Source organism: Zingiber officinale, chromosome 1A, assembly GCF_018446385.1.
Source record: "Zingiber officinale cultivar Zhangliang chromosome 1A, Zo_v1.1, whole genome shotgun sequence".
Classification (NCBI taxonomy): Eukaryota; Viridiplantae; Streptophyta; class Magnoliopsida; order Zingiberales; family Zingiberaceae; genus Zingiber; species Zingiber officinale.
Window position 1 is genome coordinate 102,928,500 of NC_055987.1, and position 26,165 is coordinate 102,954,664.

The 26,165-nt window shown below is 36.8% G+C and overlaps 1 protein-coding gene across 1 annotated transcript in view; it reads right to left on the bottom strand.

The window, feature by feature from the left end:
• The window catches only part of LOC122027914 (formamidase-like), a 46,341-nt gene extending 32,530 nt beyond the window's left edge, over positions 1 to 13,811 (bottom strand). Inside the window, exon 1 of the mRNA XM_042586932.1 lies at positions 13,529 to 13,811. Coding sequence (XP_042442866.1) covers positions 13,529 to 13,747 — 219 coding nt within the window. The 5' untranslated portion in view covers positions 13,748 to 13,811. The remainder of the gene's footprint in view (positions 1 to 13,528) is intronic.
• Positions 13,812 to 26,165: the final 12,354 nt, after the last annotated feature.

Below are 26,165 nucleotides of genomic sequence, written 5' to 3' on the forward strand. Positions count from 1 at the left end.
AGCTTTACGAGTGTAGTGGAGTAGGGTTGATTTCGAGTTAGGGTATTATCTTTCTGTTTACTTGTTATATAAACTGCGTGGAATGTGTGGTTGTATTTTTATTGTTTTTATTATTCCAGCCGCCTGTGGCTGAGGTATGTGAGGATGTAGAAAAGTTTCAGATTGTCCACCGTACAGGGGAGATGCTGCCGAAATTTTCTCGGACAGGGACTCCTCTGGGGCGTGACACTACCAGTACCTGGTGTGTAGATACGGGAGCCACTGATCATGTCTGCAATTCTTTGCAGGGGTTTCAGGAAACCCTGCGACTATTTGATGGAGAGATAACTGTCTACATGGGCAATGCTACTAAGGTGGCGGCTGTTGTAGTGGAAGACGTCTACTTATCATTTGATAGGAATAGAAATTTGATTTTAAGAAATTGTCTTTATGTACCCAGTTTTAGAAAGAATTTAATTTCAGTTTATAAACTGTATTTGGATGGATATTCAGTCTCTTTTAGTAACAATGTCGTTATAAAGAGAAATAAGGTGATTATCTGTTCTGGTGCATTGGTTGGCAATTTATACATTTTAAATCTAATTTCTCCCACAAAGCAAAATATGGAAATTAATAACACATCTTCTAACTCTAATAAGAGAAAAGAACCTTTGGAAATGAACCAAACATATCTTTGGCATCTAAGGCTTGGACATATTAACTTAAGTAGGATTCAAAGGCTTGTAGCCGATGGACTCTTGGGTTCATTAGAGTTGGAAACTTTCCAACATGCGAATCCTGCTTGGAAGGTAAAATGACCAAGAGACCTTTTAAGGCCAAGGGGTATAGAGCCAAAGATGCGTTATAACTGGTTCATTCTGATTTATGTGGTCCTATGTCTATCTAGGCAAGAGGTGGTTATGATTACTTCGTCTCCTTTATAGACGATTATTCAAGATACGGATACATTTACCTGATGCACCACAAGTCTGAATGCTTTGACAAGTTCAAAGAATATAAGGCTGATGTGGAGAAACGTCTTGGTAAAAGTATCAAGACACTACGATTTAACCGTGGTGGCGAATACCTCTTTGGAGAGTTTAGGAATTACTTATCAGAAGTCGGGATTCAATCCCAATTGACTGCACCTGGTACACCCCAACAGAATGGTGTGGCAGAACGAAGGAATATAACTCTTATGGAAATGGTTAGATCGATGATGAGTTATTCAGAAATACCAAATTCATTTTGGGGATATGCTTTAGAAACAGCAGTGTACATTCTGAATATGGTACCTTCTAAAACAGTTCCTTCTACTCCCATGGAATTATGGAATGGGCGTAAGCCTAGTCTGAATCATATCAGGATATGGGGTAGTCCAGCACATGTGCTGAAGGGAGATACTGACAAGTTGGAATCACGTACAGAAGTTTGTCTGTTTGTGGGATATCCAAAGGGAACGAAAGGTGGTTTGTTTTATAATCCTAAAAATCAGAAGATCATTGTTAGCACCAATGCTCGATTTTTAGAAGAAGATTATGTAATGAACCATAAGCCCATGAGTGAAATAGTTGTAGAAGAAATTAGAGAGAACACGTCTACTTTAGTACCAACAGTACAAGATGAAGTACCACAAGAGACTGCAACACGTGTCACACATGATACACAACCACAGACGGTGCCTCGTCGTAGTGGGAGGGTTATGAGGCAACCTGAGAGATTCATATTTTTGGGAGAGTCTTCGGACATGATCCCGGGTAAACATGAACCTGATCCCCGGACATATGATGAAGCACTTCAAGATATAGATGCAGTATCTTGGCAAAAGGCAATGAATTTCGAAATAGAATCTATGTATTTTAATAAGGTCTGGGAGCTTGTAGAATCACCTGATGGTGTAAAAGCCATTGGATGCAAGTGGATCTACAAAAGGAAAAGAGGGATAGATGGGAAGGTAGAAACCTTAAAAGCAAGGCTTGTTGCGAAAGGGTATACTCAGAAAGAGGGAATCGATTATGAGGAGACTTTTTCACCGGTAGCCATGCTTAAGTCTATCCGGATACTCTTATCCATTGCCGCTCATATGGATTATGAGATTTGGCAAATGGATGTCAAGACAGCTTTCCTTAACGGAAGTCTTGAAGAAAACATCCATATGAAGCAACTAGAAGGGTTCATTGAAAAGGGCAAAGAGCATCTAGTGTGTAAGCTCAATCGATCCATTTATAGACTGAAGCAAGCTTCATGATCTTGGAACATTCGGTTTAATGAAGTAATCCAGTCATATGGATTTATTCAGTGTCCGGATGAGTCTTGTGTATACAAGAAGTGTAACAGAAACGTTGTGGTATTTCTTGTACTATACGTAGATGATATTTTGTTAATTGGCAACAATGTCACGGTATTATCAGACGTAAGGGTATGGTTGTCCAAATAATTTGATATGAAGGACTTAGGAGAATGTGCACATATTCTTGGGATCAAAGTTATAAGGGATCGCAAGAAAAGAATGTTGTGCCTATCCCAAGCTTTATATATAGATACGATCCTTGCTCGTTTTAGCATGCAAAACTCCAAGAAAGGTTTCTTACCTTTTAGGCATGGAGTAGCTTTATCTAAAGAGATGTCTCCGAAGACATCAAAGGAGATAGAGGACATGAAGGCAGTTCCTTATGCCTCGGCTATAGGAAGCCTTATGTATGCAATGTTGTGTACGAGACCTGATATCTGTTTTGCCATGGGCATGGTTAGTAGATATCAGAGTAACCCTGGACAAGGACATTGGACTGCGGTAAAGCATATATTAAAATACCTGAGAAGGACTAGAGATTATATGCTAGTCTACCAAGCAGACGATTTGCTCCCTGTGGATTACATGGATTCAGATTTCCAATCAGATAGGGACAATAGTAAGTCTACGTCAGGCTATGTGTTTACTGTAGGAGGTGGAGCCATTGCATGGAGGAGTGTTAAGCAGAAATGCGTCTCAGACTCAACCATGGAAGCAGAATATGTGGCAGCCTCTGAGGCAGCTAAAGAAGCTGTATGGCTCAGGATTTTCTAATGAATTTAGATGTGATTCCTGGTTTGCCCAAGATCATCACAATTTATTGTGATAATAGCGGTGTAGTTGCAAACTCGAAGGAACCACGAGCCCATAAAACAAGTAAACATATAGAGCTCAAGTACCACCTGATACGAGACATCGTCAAGCGAGGAGAAGTTGTCGTCGCCAAGATTGCATCAGAAGATAACCTGACAAATCCTTTCACAAAGGCCCTTCCGGCGAAAGCTTTTGATCGGCATGTGGAGGGATGGGAATCAGATGTAAGGCAACAGATATGGCAGCTTAGACTTTTAGTATAAGTGGGAGATTGTTAGAGTGTATACTAAAAGCCTAGCTTTTGTAAACATTTATTTGTTGAAATAAAAGAATCACATTGGTCAATATTTGCATTTATTTGTTAAATGTATTTGTTCAATTAATATATATAGTAGATAACGTGGAGTGTGGTGTCACACTCAGAAGATCATGTTGTCAGTTCTCTATAAATAATAAACAGTTGCTCATGACTAAGATGGAAAGGAACAAACCATCAGAATAGTCGTCGTGTAATTAAGTATTAGTTTATCTTGACTAATAAATTACATTGATACACTTTAAGTGTATTGAGTAGGATCATTTAGGTATGTTCTTTTTGTACTGACTTAGTAAAAGAACTAGACCTTAGTTATTATGAAAGTGTGTGCTCTTAATCCTAATATAATAACAAGCACATGTATTTAATATTTATTTCTTTGACTTATCAAAGGGTGAGGTTTAGCTCGATAAATCAATATGTCCGATAAGTTGGGAAATGATATTACTTATAGTGTGTATTGTTGATTATAGAAGGAATCTGTGTCCTAGTTATCTAGGTTGAGAATGTCCCCAAGAGGAGCTCATAAGGATTGCCATGTTAAACCCTGCAGGTGGATCTAGTCCGACATGACAATAAAGTTGAGTGGTACTACTCTTGGAGCTAGATATTAATTAAGTGAGTTGTCAGTAACTTACTTAATTAGTGGACATTCGTAATCTTAAACACAGGGAGACTAACACACTCATGATAAGAAGGAGCCCATAATGTAATTTGGGATTGGTGCGGTAGTTCGGTAATAACTCTCTAGTGGAATGAGTTATTATCGATGAACTTGAGTTGTGTGTTCAGGGCGAGCACGGGATACTCAAGTTCATCGGAAGGCGAAAACCAATTTCTCCTCTAGGTCCCTGTTGTAGCCTCATTATAGCCTCAAGTTCATCCAAATGTAAGACTCTTCTTGGTGTCCAAGAAGGGGGTCGGACCATTGCTTGGTGACCAAGCAATGGTCGGCCACATCCTCTTATAGGGGTCGGCCCTATAGCTTGGTGACCAAGCTTGTAGGGGCCAGCCAAGATTAATTCAAATAGGAGGGGTGTTTTGAATTTTTAAAATCTTTTCTTTGTAGAAAACTATAAGTTTTAAAAGAGAGATTTTAATTTTTAAAACTTTCCTTATTTTTAATTAGGCCACATGTTTTAATAGAGAGTTTTAAAAGTTTTAAAACTTTCCATTTTTTAACCATCTTCATGGTTTAAGGAAAAAAGGGAGATAAGTTTTAAAATTAAAATTTTCTATCATCATGTTAAAAAAGGAAATTTTATAAGAGAATTTTTAAATTTTAAAACATGGTTTTAATTTTTAGAAACTTTCTTTTTTTAACTCTAGGAAAGAGAGCTTGTAAAATTTTGTAAGAGTTTTTTTTCTCTTGTAAAATTTTATAAAAAATTATTATTCCTTTCCTAAAACATGGTGGCCGGCCACCTTGCTTGGTGCCCAAGCAAGGGGCCGACCAAGCTTAATCCTAAACCAAATAGGATTGATTTCAACCATTGATTGATGATTGATTCAATCAAGAGGAAAGAAAAGGAAAAATAATAAGGGAAAAGGAAAAACTCTTGGATGATTTTATTTTTGTAAAAGATTTTTCCTTATTTGCCTTGGGCAAGTAATATAAAAGAAGGGGTGAGGGGGCTTCATGAGACACAACTCTTATTCTTTTTCTTGGGTGATCTCTTGGTGGCCGACCCTCTCCATTCTCCCTTTCCCTTTGCTCTCTTCTCCTTTGAGGTGGTGGTGGCCGGATCTTAGAGGAAGAGGAAGGACTCTTTTCGGTGGTGTTCATCTTGGAGGATCGTCGCCCACACGACGTCCAAGGTGAGGCGAGGAATACGGCAGAAGATCTTGAGGTCGTTAGCTTACAAAGAGAAGATATAACTAGTATTTTTCTTCCGCATCATACTAGTTATTTTTCTTTGTATGAATTCGAAATACAAGAGGCAATTAGATCTAGTTTATCGAATTTATTTTTCGATTTTGTCTTTTCTTCTTTTTCGAATTTGTGATTCGATTGTTCTTTTTGGTTAACCTAGAGTTATTTAAGGAAATAAATATTAGCTTTCCTTAAAAGGCTTTGCCTAGGCGGTGGTGGTTGCTCCCATATCCAAGAAGGCCATGTGCCTCGCCATGCAGTCCTGGAAGCTGATTTTTGAAATTAATATTTATGGAATTAATAACTTAGGTAGATTTGAATCAATAGTGTTAAGTTCCGCTTGCGATTCATATCTAAACCATTAAGAACAGTTAAGTTAAATTTGGAATCAATGATGTTAAGTTCCGTCTACGATTCCTAATTTAACTTCTAAAGAACACAATAGGTTATTTAAGGAAAGGTTCGACACTTGTACAAAAAATTTTTGTACAGTGGAACCGGTACGTTTTCCTAGGACTAACCAACACTGGGTCGTCTGATCGAAGGCTATAGAATACAAAGCCAAGATATGACCGTTGAATTCAAAATGACGCTTGTCACATCAATCGTGAATATCTGTCTGTCATATCAAACGTGCGGCTGTAGAGAGTGATACACATGGCGCCTTGTTACTAGGAAGCATTAATGAGGTTTAATTAAGGGGCATTGGCGACGTGCTCGACAATAATGACCAGAGATTTGCAGTCTTCAAGAAATTGGGGTGATGTCGACAACCATTAAAAGGCACTCACTTGCCAGAGGAAGCGGCTGGAAGTTGAAAAATTGCTAAGTGTTGTCCATGAGCATTCCGAACGGACTGCGTGGATTGAGTAATAACCGAGCGGCGGCTCTAAACCCATGGCCATAAGTGATAGCAAAGCAGCGGTTGTAAACCCATGTCAATAAGTGATAGTTGAGTGATGGCTCTAAACCCATGGCAGCAAGCAACTGCAACATTCACCATAGTCGAGCGGCGGCTCTAAACATATGGCAGAAAGCAGCCGCAACATTCACTATAGCCAAGCGGCAGCTCTAAACCCATGTCGACAAGTGATAGCCGAGTGACTGTTCTAAAAATGAGAATGTCAGATTGGCCATGTAGGTCACTGAAGACACTGCTCGTCTAGTTAGTCGGACTTACAGCCTCCTTCGACTAGATTTGAGGGGAATGCTTGTGATGTGGTAGTAAAGGGAGCCCACCAAGTATGAGTCAAAGGTGGGAACAATAGTCGATGCGGAGATCAAAGTCAAAGCTGTCAAAGGCAGGAAACCATCGGCTCACCAAAGTTGGTCGTGCGGGTGGCAACGGTCGAACGAGCCTGGAGGGTCCAATCAGCTCGGAGGCTCAACTGAACAAATCGCTCATCCGGCTAGGATGACTATAGAGAGGACATCAAATGCTCACAACTATGACCAAATGAAAGCTAGTACGAACGGACTGCTTGTTTGGCCGGGCGAGGAATGAACTATTGAGTCGAGCACCCATAGAGAAGAACGACCTTGATCGACTGGGTGGGGAATCCTGGCCGAGCGGCTCCCCCGCTTGGACAAATAGTGGGACCCCTTACATAGCTCATCATATCTTTTTGGGAGTCTATGCCGCTGACAGGGGAGCGTGGTCAATAAACAAATCATACGATAGAAGTTTCTATTGTCATATCAGGAATTTGTACACCCTATTATGGAATAGTGTCAAAGATACTTTCCTAACATGTCTTTTCATAGGATAGTTGAGAAAATATGCACGCATCTTAAGAAACATGCACGTCTGCTACTTGAGCACTATATAAAAGGGGGTCCATGCACTAGCGGAGGTATGCATTATTTGCGCTTGAGCTCCCGTTGTTTCTATAGTTCTTTGTCATCTTTCTACTATTTCAGTGACTAACTTGAGCATTAGAGGGCCATATTGGGGACCCCTTCCCTAGCTCGACACTAACGTTCTTGGTTTTACAGAACTAAGCTAAGTCTTCACAAGGGCAACTGCTAAGCCACATCCCCAATCAGTTGTCTTCATTATTTTCGGACAGGATCACATCGTAATATGGTTGAAACTGCCTTAGCTCTTCTTAAGCATGCCTCAATTCTATGTAAATTTTGGGATGACACCATCTAAACCACAGTCTACCTTATCAATTGTTTACCCATTCCACTACTTCTAAACAAGTGTCCTTTGGAAAGATTTTATAATCATCTAAAATCTCTACCAGATTACTCTTTCTTCTGTATCTTTGGTTACGCATGTTATCCTTGGCTATGACTTTACTCTAAACATAAGTTAAACCCTTACTCTCAATAATATTTTTTTCCTTTGTTATAGTAATTTGCATCATCAGTACCATTACCTTCATATTTCAACCGAGCGGATATATGTGTCTTGGCATGTTATTTTTGATAAATCTCTTTTTTCATTTGCAGTTGCTACCTCATATCCTCCCTCAGATAATCAAGGTACTTTTCTAATATCACCAAGTAAAATACTAGAATCCCCACATATTACTTCATCAAGATATATTGAAAGTACAAGGAGGGATGTCATCTTGGGTCCTGCTCCATCTCCACAAGTTCCTATAGACTCAGGGCTAGTGGTGATCCACTCTCTAATTCTGATTCTCATCCATTTGTCCACCCATCTTCAAGTAGCTCTGATGATGATACTTCTCGGTGAATGCTTCCTCTAAGCGATATTTATACATGATGTCAACTAGTTTCCACTCATTATCCTTTTCCACGTGCTCTTATTGTTTCTTCAAATTTTGTTGAACCTTCTAGCTTTACACAAGTAGTCAAAGATCCAAATTGGCGTGTTGTAATGACTATAGAGTTTGATGCTCTTCTTTGCTATGCAACATAGAGCTTAGTTCCTCGTACTCCATCTATTGTGAGTTCTAGATGAGTTTACCAAATTAAGTATTGTGCAAATAGATCTATTGAAGATTACAAAGCTCGCCTTATTGCTAAAGGCTTTAATCAACAACCAAGTATTGACTTTAATGATACTTTTAGTCTAGTTGTCAAAATTACAACTATCAATTTGCTACTATCTATAGTTGTTAGCTCTAATTGGCTGATACAATAATTAAATGTTTCTAATACTTTCCTTCATGGACACCTTGAAGAAACTATTTTTATGGAGCAAATCTAGATTCATCCACCTGCAACTTCTAACACATGTGTGTCAACTTCAGAAATCTATATATGGTATTTGGCAAGTAACAACTCGTGTATGATTTCATCATCTATCTACCTGGCTTTATACTCATAGATTTTCTGACTCAAAAACTGACTCTTCCATATTCTACAAATGTAATGAGGAATTTTCAATATTTGTTCTGATTTATGTGGATGATATCTTAATAACGGATAGTGATCAAAATAATATTACTACTTTACTTCATCTTCTTCATCAAAAGTTTCTTATTCGAGATCTTGGCAACGCTTTTTTTCCTTGGCATAGAGTTTCTTTCGCATTCTGAAGGTTGTCTTCTTTCTAAGAGCAAATATATTACTGGATTTCTACAATGAGTAATAATGGATGGTGCACGTCCTATATCCACACCAATCATTAAAGGTAGTTTCACTACACCTTCATCCTCCTCTTCAATGGTAGACCCCCAAATCTATAGAAGTATTGTTGGTGTCCTACAATATGTCACTATTACATGACCTGATATTACTTTCACTGTCAATCGTGCCTATCAATTTATGCATGCTTCTACTGAACATCATTGGAAAGGTGTTAAGAGAATTCTTCAATATCTCAAAGGCACTATTCTACATGATCTTATTTTAGATCATTAGTTCTCATGAGAGTTGATTGCCATAGTGGTGTATATTGGGCTAGATCTCCCGAATATAGATGCTCTATGAGTGGATATGCCATATTTCTTGGGCAAAATATTATTTCCTTGCTTTCAAAGAAGCAACCTGTAGTCTCTCGCTCAAACACTAAAGCTGCATATAAAGTTATACCTAACGCGATATCAAAAATTATTTGACTACAATATCTTCTTTCGAAATTACACTTTTCCCTAACTACTACACCTAAAATCTAGTGTGATAATATTGGTGCAACTTATCTTGCGGTAAATCTTATTTTTCATACTCGTACCAAGCATATAGATATTGATTTTTATTTTGTTCTCGAGCGTGTGACGACTTAACAATTTTCAGTTTCTTACATCTCTACAAAAAAAATTACTGATATATTTACAAAGTCATTATCTAGATAATGTTTCACCAAGTTAGCACTCAAACTCAACGTTCAGACACTCCCGTTAAGTTTGTCGGGTGGTAATGACAATATTAAAAAATAATCTTAAATTGATTTCAATCAATTAAGATTTATTGTATTTGACATCACAATCACGATTGATATAAATCAAATAGCAAAAATAATATTTTTAAATCTATTTATTACTATGTTTATAATTATATGATTGTATGTCATATTTAATCTTTCCATTATTGTTTGGACAACTTGTATAAATAAGTCTATTGACTTTAGTAATAATATGATCAAAAAATTTATTTACTGTTGTATTTTTTTCTCTATCTATTAGTTTCTACAATATCAACCATAAAAATAAGATTTGTATGCATAAATGTGTTTTTTTTGTTAAAAAAGTTTTTTTTTAGGGTGGATCTTTAGGCCTTTGAGGTAAGTTTGGTCTTCAACATTTTAGATGAACTTATGTTGTTTGTCTTCTACTTCAAGCTTCAGTTATGCTTTTTTATCTATATTTTTGTAGATTAAGGGTGAAACTACATACTATTTTAACTGAAAATTTGTGAAACTCTTCTCGGTTATGATCATAGATCTACTCTAATTTCATGTTCATTTTCTAGGTTTGGGATAAGTCATCAAGTTATTTGTACATTCATGTCTTTCAATGTTCAGAACTAATGATCATTCTTGCTGTACTTACATTACAGTTAGTGTATAAGCTATCTTTATCTCGCTATAGTGTAGCTATCTTCTAATATCAAGCTTGAGTATAGCTCTATTACCCTATATAAAGCATTTGCTTTTTTTTCTTCCATTCATGTTCTAGGGGAAATGTTTTAGGTTAGTGGATATATTTAAGTTTAAGATACAATGCACAACAACATGATCTTAACTAGGCAGGATAAGTGAATACGATTAATGTCTTTGATATAACTAATTAGAGTAATAAGTAGGGATATAAGCGAATCAAATATTTTTGAGTGAATTCAATGTTTGGTTTGGTAAGAATTTGTTTATGTCCATTCATTATATAAAAGATAAATTAAATGAATAAGCTTAAATACATGTATTCAACTTGTTAATGTTCATGAATAAAGATTTATGAATTGTTCATAAATGATGTTCACATAGAGATGACAATTTCCTCCGAATCCGATGGAGGATCCAATATCCGATCCGAATCGGATATGGAGAGATTTTTTTTACCTGATTAAATAATTCGATAATCAGGTATGGATATTCTAGTAATTAGGTATAGAGACGGATCTAGTAGAATCCTATCCATAGCCGACCTGAATACCCGATTAAATAAATATACACACCCAAAATCCATTAACTATTTTATTGGTTCTTAATATGTTTTTATTGAATATAGTTAAATCAGTATGCTATAGATGTTTAATCTATTTTTTTAATTATATATTTTTATATGATGTTAATTTTAATATAGTTTAGTTGAATGATGGTAATCGGATGAAATGAAAAAAAATTATTAGTATAGAGGATATCCGATCCTCTGATGGATATGAATATGGATATCCGATCCCTGATGGGTATGTAGATGAGGATAAAGTTGAAAACCTTATGGAGATGGAGATGGAGATGAAGATGAATATAATAAATGGGGATGGAGACGGAGGATATGGAACCTGACCCATTGTCATCCATATGTTCACAAATAAAGTTTGTGAACTATATCCATTAAAAAAGTGCTTATGACATTTGTAAATTGATAAACAAGCTCTTATAAAACAAACAAACAAGCTTGTAATATTAAGTTTACTAACCAACTGAACAAACTTTAAAATGTAAAAATTCTAAATAATTAAACAAGTTCTAAATGAGAGTTCAATAATATCTAAACAAATCAAATTCAAGCCAAACTTGAATCAAGCTCAATCTCATAAAAAAGTAACCAAGTCAAGCTTGAACATCCATTTCAACCATCATGTTTGTTTTAGGTTTAACTTGGCTTGACTACCTTATCAAATAAGCTTAAACAATACAAAGTTTGGTTCGACTGAACTCGTTTAGTGCCTTAGTAATAACCCAATTTTATGTATATTGTTCACTAGGATAGGAGTTATATGAGTTTATTATAATTTTGGAATATTTTTTTTTATCTAAATTTTGAGGTAGCCCTATTATTGACTCAGTTTATCTGCTCTTTGATTTCTATTTATTTCAACTATGTTTCTTGGGATATACTTATTGTTTGAGGTGTAAAACTACTTTTGTCATTAGATTCATTGGATTTGTGGTATTGTGAATCAAAGAATTTCTTGTGTTATGATATAATATAGTATGAGAATTTGGCATGATTTCTTGACTAAGGTGATGGATATTGATCCTGTCTGAAAACTGGACAGATGACGCGCTGAGCAGGTGGTTGCCCTGTTGATTGCATGGAGACTTTGAATTAGAGAAAAGGGACTTCTTTTTCCTCTTTTCACAAACCAAAGAGATTAGATAGGATTTCAGCGCCAAAAACCAGGGGAGAGGTCCTTGGCATTGTTTTTCCGACGCTCAAGTCAATATGCTAGCCAAGCATAAATAAGAACAGTAAATGAATCTCAGTAGCAAAGCATAACTTAATGTAATATAGCATACCTCGCTAACGGAGATGACCCCTCCTTTATATATCATCTCTCATAACCTCCATAATTATGAGATAGAAGAGAATGTCAGGAGTCAAAAACTATTGAGTAAGAGAATATGTATATCTTGGGAGGCGTATAGTCACCGTCTGAGGAATCTTTCGTTACTCTTGCGTTCACCTTTTGTAACTTATGTCATTAATGAGGCGGTTGAAGGAATATGTTGTCATAATGTGTCGGTTGATGGAGAGTGTAAAGCCACCTTTGAAGAAGGTTCCATGGAATATCCATATTACAATAGCATAATATTCTTTAATAAATTGTTATGATTCTCTGACAATATTGTCTACTGAATGTATCTTGACCGGGTCTTTAACCAACTTACTATAGGGTCATACTTCCTTTAAGCTACTCGGCTATGTACTAAGTGATGTTGGAGATTTGCTCAGTAATATGTAGCTAGGTCCCCTAGATCCGGTCGATTAGCGGGACACTTTTTTCTAAGAAATGAGGAGTTGAGTCCCGAGAGATTTGATCAGTGTTTTAAGTTGATTGTCCATATGATTGAAGACCCGCCTTTGAAAAGTAAGACCCTGAGATCTAGAAGTTCGTCTAAGTTTATAAGGAAAATCACTTTACACTTTTATCTTCTATACGTATAAGTGACGGACATGCTGAGCTATATAAGTCTGATCAGAGTTATTATTGACCAGCTATATGAAGGAGGACTGACATGTGAGAAAACTCATAGGATCGACCGACAGTGGGGTCGACCAGTCATATGATGAAAGACTTGTTCTGAGTGTGAAGTTGGATCCCCCTACTTCAGCCGGACGTATGTACGACCAGCTTTATGATAGGTTAGACATCCCTTAAACTCGGTCAGCAATAGAATGATCTGATATATAATAGATGCCTTAATACATAAATGGAGCACTAGGTCCCCTAGGTCTGACTGCTTATGGGTCGGTCGTCCTCGTACTAAAGATCTTAGTGTTGGACGAAGATCAAAGTCCTGTGGAGAATGATACGCTGGCGGACATCTCTCATTGACTTTGACTGTCATGTCACCTTAACTTTGACCACCATGTCATACCCAGGTCCGCCCATAACACCCCATATCATCTATACTTCAAAAAATGTTACTTATATTGGAACCATATTTAAAGCAGTATCCTGGTTTGGTTACAAGAATTATGAGATGTCATCTTGGTGAGATTTAGCTTCCGCTAGAAATTAATAAAAAGAAGTTCTTGTAATAAATTTATACCATGCTGATCAAGGTTTATCACTTCTTTATTTTGCAGTTTGCATTCCTATTTTGGTTGTTAGATATTCAGATTTAGTTATTTTTAGTATCTTATTAGCAGTGAACAAGGCATGCAGTACTTACTATCGACGCGTCCACAAATTTTATGTCTTCAGCCGAGTTATTATCGCCAACTCGACCTCCGACACAATCTAACATCTCAACTCGGAAGACCTCCCCCTCGGTCACCTCTGCGACTGGGGGTATGTGAGGATGCCAGCGGTTGTGGATGGGTAGCTTCTGCTCCCAAGGGCTTTTCTTCACATCTATGGGCACAACAAGTCTGGGGGTGGGGGGAGCCATTGGTGGAAATGGATGCTGCAAGTTGTTGGATCAAGATCTATCCTTAACAGAGCTTGCAGAGTGCTTGAGTAAGTATATATACTCGGAGGTTCAAGTCTGCATCAAGTTGTGTCTTTCAGGGGTAGAATAAGCGAAGACTTTTCTCCTAATGAAAGAAACTTATTAGTACTGAGGGATTTGAGCTCTTCATTGGAAGTTCCAGTCTGCATCAAGCTGTAACTTTCAGAAGCAGATGCAGCCAACTTACGTAAACGTGAGCGGTTAGAAAAGGTAGCAATTCCTTACGCACATTTACTAAATAATGTCAAATGTCCGGATCACCAGCCGGCTTGCCACCTTAGTGACAATGAAGTCCTCCATACAGGGAGAATTTCTATTTAACGATAGCCGCCATTGTCTTTTTCCACTCCTGGACAAGGATCTTTCTTATTGAAAGAGCCTACATGGTTCGGAGCATCTTTGAATTTCTTAATTAGAATCAGACCATGTTTTTTTCCCAGTATAGGTGAAACATATTGCTTTTTAACAGTTTGTATCCTCAGTTTTGATCATATCTGAAAATTACAAAGATGACGTGCTGGGTATGATGATTTCATGATTGACTGATAGAAAGACTTTTTACTCCATGAAAAAGCTTCTTTTCGATTCTGTACACATGGAGACGAGCCAACAAAACGTCGATGTCTAGAAACCAAGGGGAGTCTCTGACGAAGGCCCTCCGACGCTCAAGTCAATATAAATCCGGACGGGTGAATGAAGAATAGTAGATAACATGTGTGCGAGAGTAAGTTACAGATGTTCAGAGAACGTACTTTACCAACGGAGAGGTCTCCCCCTTTGTATACCACCTCTCATAACCTCCACAATCATAAGGTGGCAAAGTGTTTCAGATGTTGTTATGTAAAGGAGAGTGTACAACCTAAGCAATGTGCAATAATTGTTCGAGGAATCTTTCATTTACCAATATGTATACCTCTTTGTCGTCTATAACCTATGTTGTTATTGAGGTTGTTCAAGAAATATGCTATTATAAGTGGTCTGCTAATAAGAGACATGATGATCCTCGAAGAAGGTTCTAGAAGAATATTCTCTTACATATAGGTGTTATTCTGACAAATTGTTAGGATCCTCTGCTCATGTTGTCGACTGAGAATATCCCAACCGACCCATAAGGCTGGCTATCTTTATGCATATCCTTGCATTAATTATAAGTTGTTTTGTTATGTATTGAAGGCTTCTTTAAAAAATCATTCAAGAAATAATATGATGCCTCAGGCGTATTAGAAGTTCATCTGCAAAGCAATATGAAACTAAGTAATGCAGGCTTGGTCGACCTGTTATCTGACCGAGTATATAATAGACCACCTAGAGAAATGAAACTGTGTTCTGAGAGGTTTGGTCGATTTTTTAAGCCGAGGTGCCTTATGCCCAGTCGACCTTTTGTCTGGACAGGCGCATGGTATAGAGTCATATAAACCTGTCATTTCTTATAATTGAATGGATACACAAGCATATCATCGTATGTAAACCTTTAGGGTTGACTGGTAATTGGGTAGACCAGACATAGGCAAAGAGGCTCGTTCGGAGTAAGGAGTTCAACCTTTCCCTCAATCAGATCTATGGTCAATCGATTGTGAAGTGAGTCGGTCATTCTAGCCTACCTATAAGGATGACCGTCCTTAAACTCGATCGGCCATTAAACGACCGAACACTGTCTTTTTAGTTATTAAAACACTAAACCCCTTATGTTCAACCGGCTTAAAGGTCGGTCGACCTTTTTTCGTACAGCTCAAAATCCGACCAAGCCAGTCCAGCGCGCCTTAGAGCTAGGCAAATAATCAGAGCCAAGTGGGGAGATCCTCTCCTCCATTAACTTTGACCACCATGTCATCTTGGCTTTGACTGTCATGTCATCTTCTAGGTCTACTCGTTATATCCCGTATCACTAGTCTTCCTTTTAAGTCTAGTCGAAAGAGGTGTAGTCGACTAACTGGATCCAAGTCTAACTCTCGCCCGTTCACCCTTTTGCTAAGGCTGTCCGGGAATTCATGTTTTCCTTTGTGCATGGGACACTTAGTAATATTTGTTTTTCAAAAACTACCTGTCAGAGGTGCATAGTTCAGAAGAGAGTACCGAGAACACGCGGAGAAGCACTTTTGGCAGCATAATGATTTGGTTGTCACCTCCATAATAAATACCTATTTATGGGTGGATGCCACGTGACACCAATCCTCATTTTTTGAAATGGCTTCTGACGTATGCCTCTTCGTACGTACCAATGACCTCTCTCCTCTTGCAGATCAATGGTCCCCTGCATGCCCATTATTTTGATCAAACAATAGTATTAAGTTATACTTTGTAAGAAACCTTAAACGACACAAAATCTTGACACTTTGCCTTTCGTCTTCCCTGAACTTCCCTCCAGCGACTTCTCTTCGACCAACTTCTTCTCTTTTGCACCCTAAGTGACAAAGTAAGTCGTTCGTTCTTTGAGTTTGCATTTTCTCAAGGCTCAAGTGCTAGAGTGTATACTAAAAGTCAAGTTTTTTGTAAATATTTATTTTGAAATAAAGAATCACATTGATCAAATGTCTACATTTATATGCTAAGTATAGTTGTTCAATTAATTTATATTATAGACAACATGGTGTGTGGTGTCACACACAGAAGATCATGTTATCAGTTCCTTATAAATTATAAAGAGTAGCTCACAGCTAAGATGGATAGGAACAAACCATTAGAATAAATGTAGTATAATTTGGTATTAGTTTATCTTGACTATAAAATTACACTAGTACACTCTGAGTGTATTGAGCAGGACCATTTAAGGTAAGTTCTTTTTATACTGACTGTATAAAAGAATAAGACCTTTGTTATTATGGAAGTGTGTGCTCTTAATCCTGATATAATAACAAGCGCATATATTTAGTATTTATTTCTTTAATTTATCAAAGGGTGTGATTTAGTTCGATAAATCAATATGCCCGATAAGTTAGGAAATAATATTATTTATAGTGTGTGTTGTTGATTATAGAAGGAAACTGTCCTAGAAATCTAGGTTGATGATGTCCCCGAGAGGAGCTCATAAGTATTGTCATGTAAACCCTGCAGGTAGACTGAGTCCGACATGATGATGAAGTTGAGTGGTACCACTCTTGGAGCTAGATATTAATTAAATGAGTTGTCAGTAACTCATTTAATTAGTGGACATTCTAAATCTTAAACACAGTGAGACTAACACACTCATGATAAGAAGGAGCCCATATAGTAATATGAGATTGGTGCGGTAGTTCAATAATAACTCTTTAGTGGAATGAGATATTATTGATGAACTCAAGTTGGGTGTTCGGGGCGAACACGGGAAACTCAAGTTCATCGGGAGACCAAAACCAATTCCTCCTCTCGGTCCCTATCGTAGCCTCTTATTTATAAAGTATTATACCCACTCATACCCACCTTCTTACCCACCTTAAGGTGACCGGCCAAGCCTAGCTTGGAGCCCAAGCTAGGGCCGACCAAACCAAGGTGAGTTGGTGGTCGACCCTAGCTTGAACCCAAGCTTAAGTGGTTGGCCACATTAAATTAAAAGGATTTTATTTTTTTTTTAAAAATCTTTTCTTATGTGGAAGCCATGATTTCAAAAGAGAGTTTAAAATTTAAATCTTTTCTTTTATAGTTTTCTACAAAAGATTAAGAGAAATGTTTGATATCTTTCCTTACTTGTAGTTAAAAGGAAGATTTTAATTTTTGATAAAACTTTTCTTTTTTTTAACCATCCTTATGATTTTAAAAGAGAGTTTTAAAATTAAATCTTTCCTTTTATAACTTTCTACAAAAGATTAAGAGAAAGATTTGATATCTTTCCTTATTTGTAGTTAAAAGGAAGATTTTAATTTTAGATAAAACTTTCTTTTTTGTAAATCATCCACATGTTTTAATAGAGAGATTTTAATTTATAAAAGTTTCCTTTTATAATCAACCATGAAGAGAATTTTTAAAAGAGAAATTTTATTTTAAAAATTTCCGGAAACAAATTAGGAAATTTTAATTTTGTGTTTAAAACTTTCCTTCCTTGGAGGATTTGATATGGCCGGCCACATTAAGAGAAAAGGAAATTTTTTTTATCAATTAAATTTTCCTTTTCATTGGCAAGGAAATTAAGGAAGTTTTAATTAAAACTTTCCTTATTTGCCAAGACCAAGGAATAGAAAAGAGAGGGTAGAGGTGTCTCACCTCATAACAATCTATCTTCTATTATTCATCTCTTCCTTGTGGTGGTCGGCCCTCTCTTATTCCTCTTCCCCTATTCTTCTTCTTAAGTGGCCGGCGGCATCATCTTCTTGGAGAGATCTTGGTGGCCGGATTTTGCTTGGAGAAGAAGAAGAGATAGGAGGCATTGTTTCCTATCATCCATTGGAGCTTGGTTGGTGGTCGAAGTTCTTCATCTCTAGGAGATTGTTGGTGGCCGAAACTTGCAAGGAGAAGAAGGAGGCTTGGGTGGATTCTTGTCTTGGATAAGAAGAGGAATACATCAGAAGATCGTGAGGTCTATAAGCTATAAAATGTATAACTAGTTATTAGTTTTCGCATCATAACTAGTTCATCCTTTTATTTAGATCTTGAAATACCAAACACAAGAGGCTAATGAATATAGGTTATTGAATTTATGTTTTCGATTTTGTGTTTCTTTTGTTTTTCAAACTTGTGATTCGATTGTTCTTTTTGGTTAAACCTAGGGTTACTATAAGGAAATTAACTATTAAATTTCGTTGAAAGGTTTTATCTAGGAAGTGGTGGATGCTCCCATACCCAAAAAGGCCTAGTGTCTCGCCATGTTTAACTTGGAAGTCAATCTCTGAAATTAATATTTAATTGAATTTGTAAAATGGGTGGATTTGGATCAATAATGTTAAGCATTGTTTGCGAACCAAGTCTTAGCCACTAAGAATAGACAAGTTGAATTTGGAATCAATAATGTTAAGTTCTGTTTGCGATTCTAAATTTAATTTCTAAAGAACACAATAGGTTGTTAGGAATGGTTCAGAACTTGTACAAAATTTTTGTACAAGGAAACCGGTACGATATTCCGAAATAACAACCAACAATTGGTATTAGAGTTAGGGTTTACCTCTGTGTGTTTGGTTTTTAGTTTAATTATACATATGTCATACATAATTTAGATAGGATAATAGTAGGATATGCTAACTCTGTGGTTGTAGGCTCCAACTATTATGGCTTATAGAGATTGTGTGTGATTAGACCCTTGGACATGTCAAGGGCATTTTATTTGTATGCATAATTATATGTATTAAATATAGCAGGAGCTGTATTAGTTTTAGGATTTTACATTTTTATTTCGATCTAGATTACATGTACATTCCTTTATGGAATATAGGATCGATATATGTAAAATTCTATTTTTGTCGCAGATCGTATCCTTGCGAGGCATAGTACTATTTGTGGACCAGAGGCACAGCGGAAAAAGAAGCAAGATAGATGCGGCGACTGGACCCGATTGCGGTGGCTAAAGATGGCAGCAACTAGGGTTGGCAGCACACAAAGGACAGTGATGGAAAAGGTTATAATAGTTAAAAAAAATTATTTTTCCATATTTATTGCTTTATTTGCTGTGATGTGTGTATGCATGTTAAAATTCCTCACCTTAAATAACTAAGTGGGAGAGAGATTAGTAAATAAATTCCACGGTCTCCATTACTAGTTTGTAAGTGATGCAACAAACTTGCGTGTTGGCTCTGAGTGTCTCCCTCCACAATGGATGAGTTTGTTTGTAGATCACTAGATCAACTTTCTTTATAGATGATTATAGAAAATTATTTAGGATCGCGTGATCTTCTCCAACTGAAGGGACATAATCCTATTTAATGGACTAAGTATCAAGTAATAGTATACACATATGCACAATTAATAGTATCCTCCCCATCGGAGTCACTGCTATTATTTGTGCGACCGAAGGAAAAACCAACTATTAATTTTATTTGTCATAAAGTTAGGATGACAAGATAATAAAATTAATGAATAAGACCCTCCTCTTACAAATGTTTGATTTTGTATACGTCCACACTAATGTGGCATGCAAAATTCACGGTGTTTTGAGATGTTGGTAAATTTAAATAATATTGTTTGAGGAATCAATAATATTCTAAATTTAGAGTCTTGACCAAAAGTTTATTTTGTGATTCTTAGGATAACTTTCAACCCACTGGCTATTATACTGAAAGAGAACAAACTTACTGGTCCCAACTACATATATTAGAAAAGAAACCTGGACATTGTCCTAACTGCTGAAGGCTATAAGTTTATACTGTTAGATGTCTGTCCTAATGTGCCTAACGATAATTCTAGTGAAGAGGAGATTGAGCATCATAGGAAATGGGTCAAGGCAGATGAGATGGTGCGGTGTTACATTTTAGCTTCAATGTCAAATGTACTGCAACATCAGCATCAGGACTTGCCAACTGCTTATGACATGATGAACAATCTCAAGGAACTCTTCGGACACTAGAATCGGATTGTTAGGCAAGAGGCAATGAGAAAATTAATGACAACCACCATGTCAGAGGAGACACTTGTAAGGGATCATATCCTAAAGATGATGGCTTATTTGAATGAAATACAAATCCTTGGAGCTGAAATCGATGGGGAAACCCAGATCGATATTATTCTCCAAACGCTACCCAGAAGTTTTGAGCAGTTCTGCCTGAACTATAACATGAACAAAAGGGCTTATACGTTGGCGAAACTTCTGACAGAACTTTAGGTAGCAGAAGGTATATTTCGTCATAGTTCTCAGATTCACTTTGCTGAAAACGTTTCTACTTCTAAGTCGAAAGGCAAGAATACGAAGAAACAGGCTGGCTCAGTAAAGAAGGTGAATAGATCTCTTGGTACTGGACCTAAAGCTGGAGTGAAGAAGCCAAAGGGCAAGTGCTTCATCTGCAAGCAGTCTGTGTTGGAGTGTATATTAAAACCCTAGCTTTTGTAAACATTTATTTTTGAAATAAAATAATCACATTGGTCAATATCTGCATTTATTGTTAAATGTAATTGTTCAATTAATTTATAAAGTAAATAACATGGAGTGTGGTGTCACACTCAGGAGATCATGTTGTCGGTTCTCTATAAATTATAAACAGTTACTCACGACTAAGATGGAAAGGAACAAATCATCAGAATAGTCGTAGTGAAATTAAGTATTAGTTTATCTTGACTAATAAATTACACTGATACACTTTAAGTGTATTGATTAGGATCATTTAGGTAAGTTCTTTTTGTACTGACTTAGTAAAAGAACTAGACCTTAGTTATTATGGAAGTGTGTGCTCTTAATCCTAATATAATAACAAGCACATATATTTAATATTTATTTCTTTGACTTATCAAAGGGTGAGGTTTAGCTCAATAAATCAATATGCTCGATAAGTTAGGAAATGATATTACTTATAGTGTGTGTTGTTGATTATAGAAGGAATCTGTGTCCTAGTTATCTAGGTTGAGAATGTCTCCAAGAGGAGCTCATAAGGATTGCCATGTTAAACTTGTTGGAGTGTATACTTAAAAGTTTAGCTTTTGTACACATTTATTTTGAAATAAAGAATCACATTGGTCAAATGTTTACATTTATTTGTTAAATGTAATTGTTCAATTAATTTATATAGTAGATAACATGGAGTGTGGAGTCATATTTAGAAGATCATGTTGTCGGTTCTCTATAAATTATAAACAGTTGCTCACGACTAAGATGGAAAGGAACAAACCATCAGAATAGACGTAGTGTAATTAAGTATTAGTTTATCTTGACTAATAAATTACACTGATACACTTTAAGTGTATTAAGTAGGATCATTTAGGTAAGTTCTTTTTGTACTGACTTAGAAAAAGAACTAGACCTTAGTTATTATGGAAGTGTGTGCTCTTAATCCTGATATAATAACAAGCACATGTATTTAATATTTATTTCTTTGACTTATCAAAGGGTGAGGTTTAGCTCGATAAATCAATATGCCCGATAAGTTGGGAAATGATATTACTTATAGTATGTGTTGTTGATTATAGAAGGAATCTGTGTCCTAGTTATCTAGGTTGAGAATGTCCCCAAGAGGAGCTCATAAGGATTGCCATGTTAAACCCTGCAGGTGGACCTAGTCCAACATGACAATAAAGTTGAGTGGTACTACTCTTGGAGCTAGATATTAATTAAATGAGTTGTCAGTAACTCACTTAATTAGTGGACATTCGTAATCTTAAACACAGGGAGACTAACACACTCATGATAAGAAGGAGCCCATAATGTAATTTGAGATTGGTGCGGTAGTGCGGTAATAACTCTCTAGTGGAATGAGTTATTATCGATGAACTTGAGTTGTGTGTTCGGGGCGAGCACGCTCAAGCTCATCGGAAGGCCAAAACCAATTTCTCCTCTAGGTCCCTGTTGTAGCCTCAATAAAGCCTCAAGTCCATCCAAAGAAAAGTCTATCTTGGTGTCCAAGAAGGGGCCGGCTCATTGCTTGGTGACCAAGCAATGGCCGGCCACATATTCTCTAGAAGTGGCTGGCCCTTGCCTTGGGCAAGGGGGCCGGCCGCAATATTTAAATTAGGAAGGTTGTTTTTGAATTTTTAAATTTCCTCATATATTTACAATTTGTAAAAAGAGAGATTTTAAAAATTTATAAAATTTTCCTAATTTAAATTAGGCCACAAGGTTTTAAAAGAGAGTTGTAAAATTTATGAAACTTTCTTTTAAAAAGAAATATTATTAGAGATGTTTTAAATTTTAAAACTTGGTTTTAAATTTTAAAACTTTCCTTTTAATATCCACATTAGAAAAAAAAAAGAGAGTTTGTAAAATTTTATTAGAAGTTTTCTTCTTTTAAATTTTATATAAAAATTTTCTTTCTTTCCCTTTTAATAAGTGGCCGGCCACCTTGCTTGGTGCCCAAGCAAGGGGCCGGTCAAATAATTAAACATCAACAAATAGTTGTTTAATTAATAAATCAATCTAGGATTGATTAATTAAAAGGAAAGAAAAAGAAAAAATTAAAAGGAAATAGGAATGAGTCTAATTTTTTATAAAACTCTTTCCATAATTTTCCGTTGGGAAACTAATATAAAAAGGGGAGAAGGGGAGGCCTTGAAACACATAACAATTGATATTGTGTTGTTGGAGATCATCAAGTGGCCGGCCCCTCTCCCTCTCTTCCCTTTGCTCTCTTTTGCTCCTTTGTGGTGGTGGTGGCCGAATCCTAGAAAAGGATGAGAAGCTCTCCGGGTGGTGTTCGTCTTGGAGGATCGTCGCCCACACGACGTCCAAGAGGAGGCGAGGGATATGGCAGAAGATCTCGAGGTTTTTAGCATACAAGGAAGAGGTATAACTAGTATTTAATTTCTGCATCATACTAGTTAATTTTACTTTGTATAAATACCAAATACAAGAGGCATTCGATTCTTGTTTTTCGAATTTAATTTCGATGTTGTGTTCTTTTTCTTTTTTCCTTGTGATTTGATTGTTCCTTTTGGTTAACCTAGAGTTATATAAGGAAATTAAATATTATTTTCCTTAAAAGGCTTTGTCTAGTCGGTGGTGGTTGCTCCCATATCCAAGAAGGCCAAGTGCCTCGTCATGCAGCACTGGAAGCCAATTTTGGAAACTAATATTTAATTGAATTTATAACCTAGGTGATTTGGATCAAACGTGTTAAGTTCCGCAGGATATCCAAATCTAAACCTAAAAGAACATATAAGTTAAACTTGGAATCAAACGTGTTAAGTTCCGCAGGAGATACAAGTTTAACTTAAAAGAACACATGGTAGCTAGGAAAGGTTCAGATCACGTACAAAATTTTTGTACAGTGGAGCCATTGGGTTTTCCGAGTAGCAACCAACAATTGGTATCAGAGCTAGGGTTTTGCCTCTGTGTATTTGGTATTAGTTTAATTATGCACATGTCATACATAATTTAGGCAGGTTAATAGTAGGATGTGCTAACTTTGTGGATGCAGGATCCAACTATTATGGCTTATAGTTATTATGTGTGTGATTGGACCCTGGACATGTCAAGGACATTTATTATGTGTGCATGATTGTATTATAAAATACAGCAGGAGCTGTATTTGGTTTTATTAGGATTTTATTTTTTTTATCTAGATACATGTACATTCCTTTTATAGAATATAGGATCGATGGATGTAAATTTTATTTTATGTTCGATCTAGTTTACATGTACATTTCTTCGAGGAATATAGGATCGAAAAATGTAAAATTCTATTTATGTCGCGGATCGAATCTTGCAAGGCGTGGAACCTTTTAAGGATCAGAGTAGTGTAGCGGAACAAGGAGCAAGATGGATGTGACAACTAGACCTGGTGGCAGTGGCCAAAGATGGCAGCAGCTAGGGATGACGACACACGGAGGACAACAATAGATAAAAGCCATAATAGTTGAAAATTAGTTTTTCTATTTATTGCTTTTGTATTGTGCTGTGTGTGAATGTTAGTGTACATGTTTAGTAGGCTAGCATCATCAAAATTCCTCACTTTAAATAACTAAGTGGGAGAGGAATTTATTTTAGTGAATTCCACGGTCTCCATTACTGGTTTGTAAGTGATGCAAACAAACTTGCGCGTTGGCTCTGAGTGCCTTTCTCCATATTAGATGAGTTTGTTTGCGGATCACTAGATCAAACTTCCATTTCGGATGACTATAGGAGATTAATTAAGAGCGTGTGATCTTCCCCATCGGAAGGGGCACAATCTTATTAATGGACTTAGTGTCAAGTAATGGTATACACTTAGGCACGTCTAATAGTATCCTCCCCATCGGAGTCACTGCTATTATTTGTGTGACCGAAGGAAACCAACTATTAATTTTATTTGTCAAAAAGTTAGGTTGACAAGATAATAAAATTAATGGGATATACCCTCCTTTTACAAATGTTGAATTTGTATACGTCCACACTATCGTGGCATACAAAATTCACGGTGTTTTAAGGTGTTGGTTAATTTAAAATAGTATTGTTTGAGGAATCAATATTATTCTAAATTTAGAGTTCTGACCAAAATTTATTTTGTGATTCTTAGGATAACTTTCAATCCACTGGCCATCATACTAAAAGAGAACAGACTTACTGGTCCTAATTACATAGATTGGAAAAGAAACCTGGACATTGTTTTAACTGCTGAGGGCTATAAGTTTGTACTGTCAGAGGAATGCCCAGAAACACCTATCAATGATTCTACCCCAGAGGAGATTCAGTATCATAGTAAATGGGTAAAAGCTGATGAGATGGCGCGGTATTACATCTTGGCTTCGATGTCAAATGTATTGCAACATCAGCATCAGGACTTACCAACAGCCTATGATATAATGAACAATCTCAAGGAACTCTTCGGACATCAGAATCGAGCTGCTAAGCAAGAGGCAATGAGAAAACTGATGACAGCCACCATGACTGAGGGGACTCCCGTGAGGGATCATATTCTCAAGATGATGGCTTACTTAAACGAAATACAAGTTCTTGGAGGGGAAATTGATGGGGAAACCCAGGTCGATATCATCCTCCAAACGCTGCCCAGAAGTTTTGAGCATTTTCGCCTGAACTATAATATGAATAAAAGGATGTATTCATTGGCGGAACTTCTGATAGAACTTCAGGCAGTCGAAGGGTTGTTTCATCAACATTCTCAAATTCACTATGCTAAAAATGATTTTACTTCTAAGCCGAAAGGCAAGAAGAAGAAGAAACAAAATGGCTCAGCAAAGAAGGTGAATAAACCTCAAGGTGTAGGACAAAAAACTGGAATAAAGAGGTCGAAGGGCAAGTGCTTTATTTGCAAGCAGACTGGACATTGGAAGGCAGACTGTCCTCGTAGGAAACAGAACAATAAAGGGGTTCCAGGAAACCCGACGACTATTTGATAGAGAGATAACTGTCTACATGGACAATGCTACTAAGGTGGCGGCTGTTGCAGTGGGAGACGTCTACTTATCATTTAATAGGAATAGGAAATTAGTTTTAAGGAATTGTCTTTATGTACCCAGTTTTAGAAAGAATTTAATTTCAGTTTCTAAACTGTATTTGGATGGATATTCAGTTTCCTTTAGAAACAATGTGGTTATTGTTGATACAGTCTGACCTGGCTGTTGTTTTGATGTTGACACTGATTTAAGTTTGTATCAGACATTAGTTAAACTCAGACTGATTGATGATCAAGGATGATCATGAGGAGAGGAAAAGTCCAAGTACGGATACTTGGCACGCAAAGTCAGAGAGGGCTCGGTAGCTCGTTCTCTGGACCAGACGAAGTCGGAGAGGGCTCGGCAGCTCGTTCTCCGGACTAGGTCAGAGAGGGCTCGGTAGCTTGTTCTCTGGACCGGACGAAGTCGGAGAGGGCTCGGTAGCTCG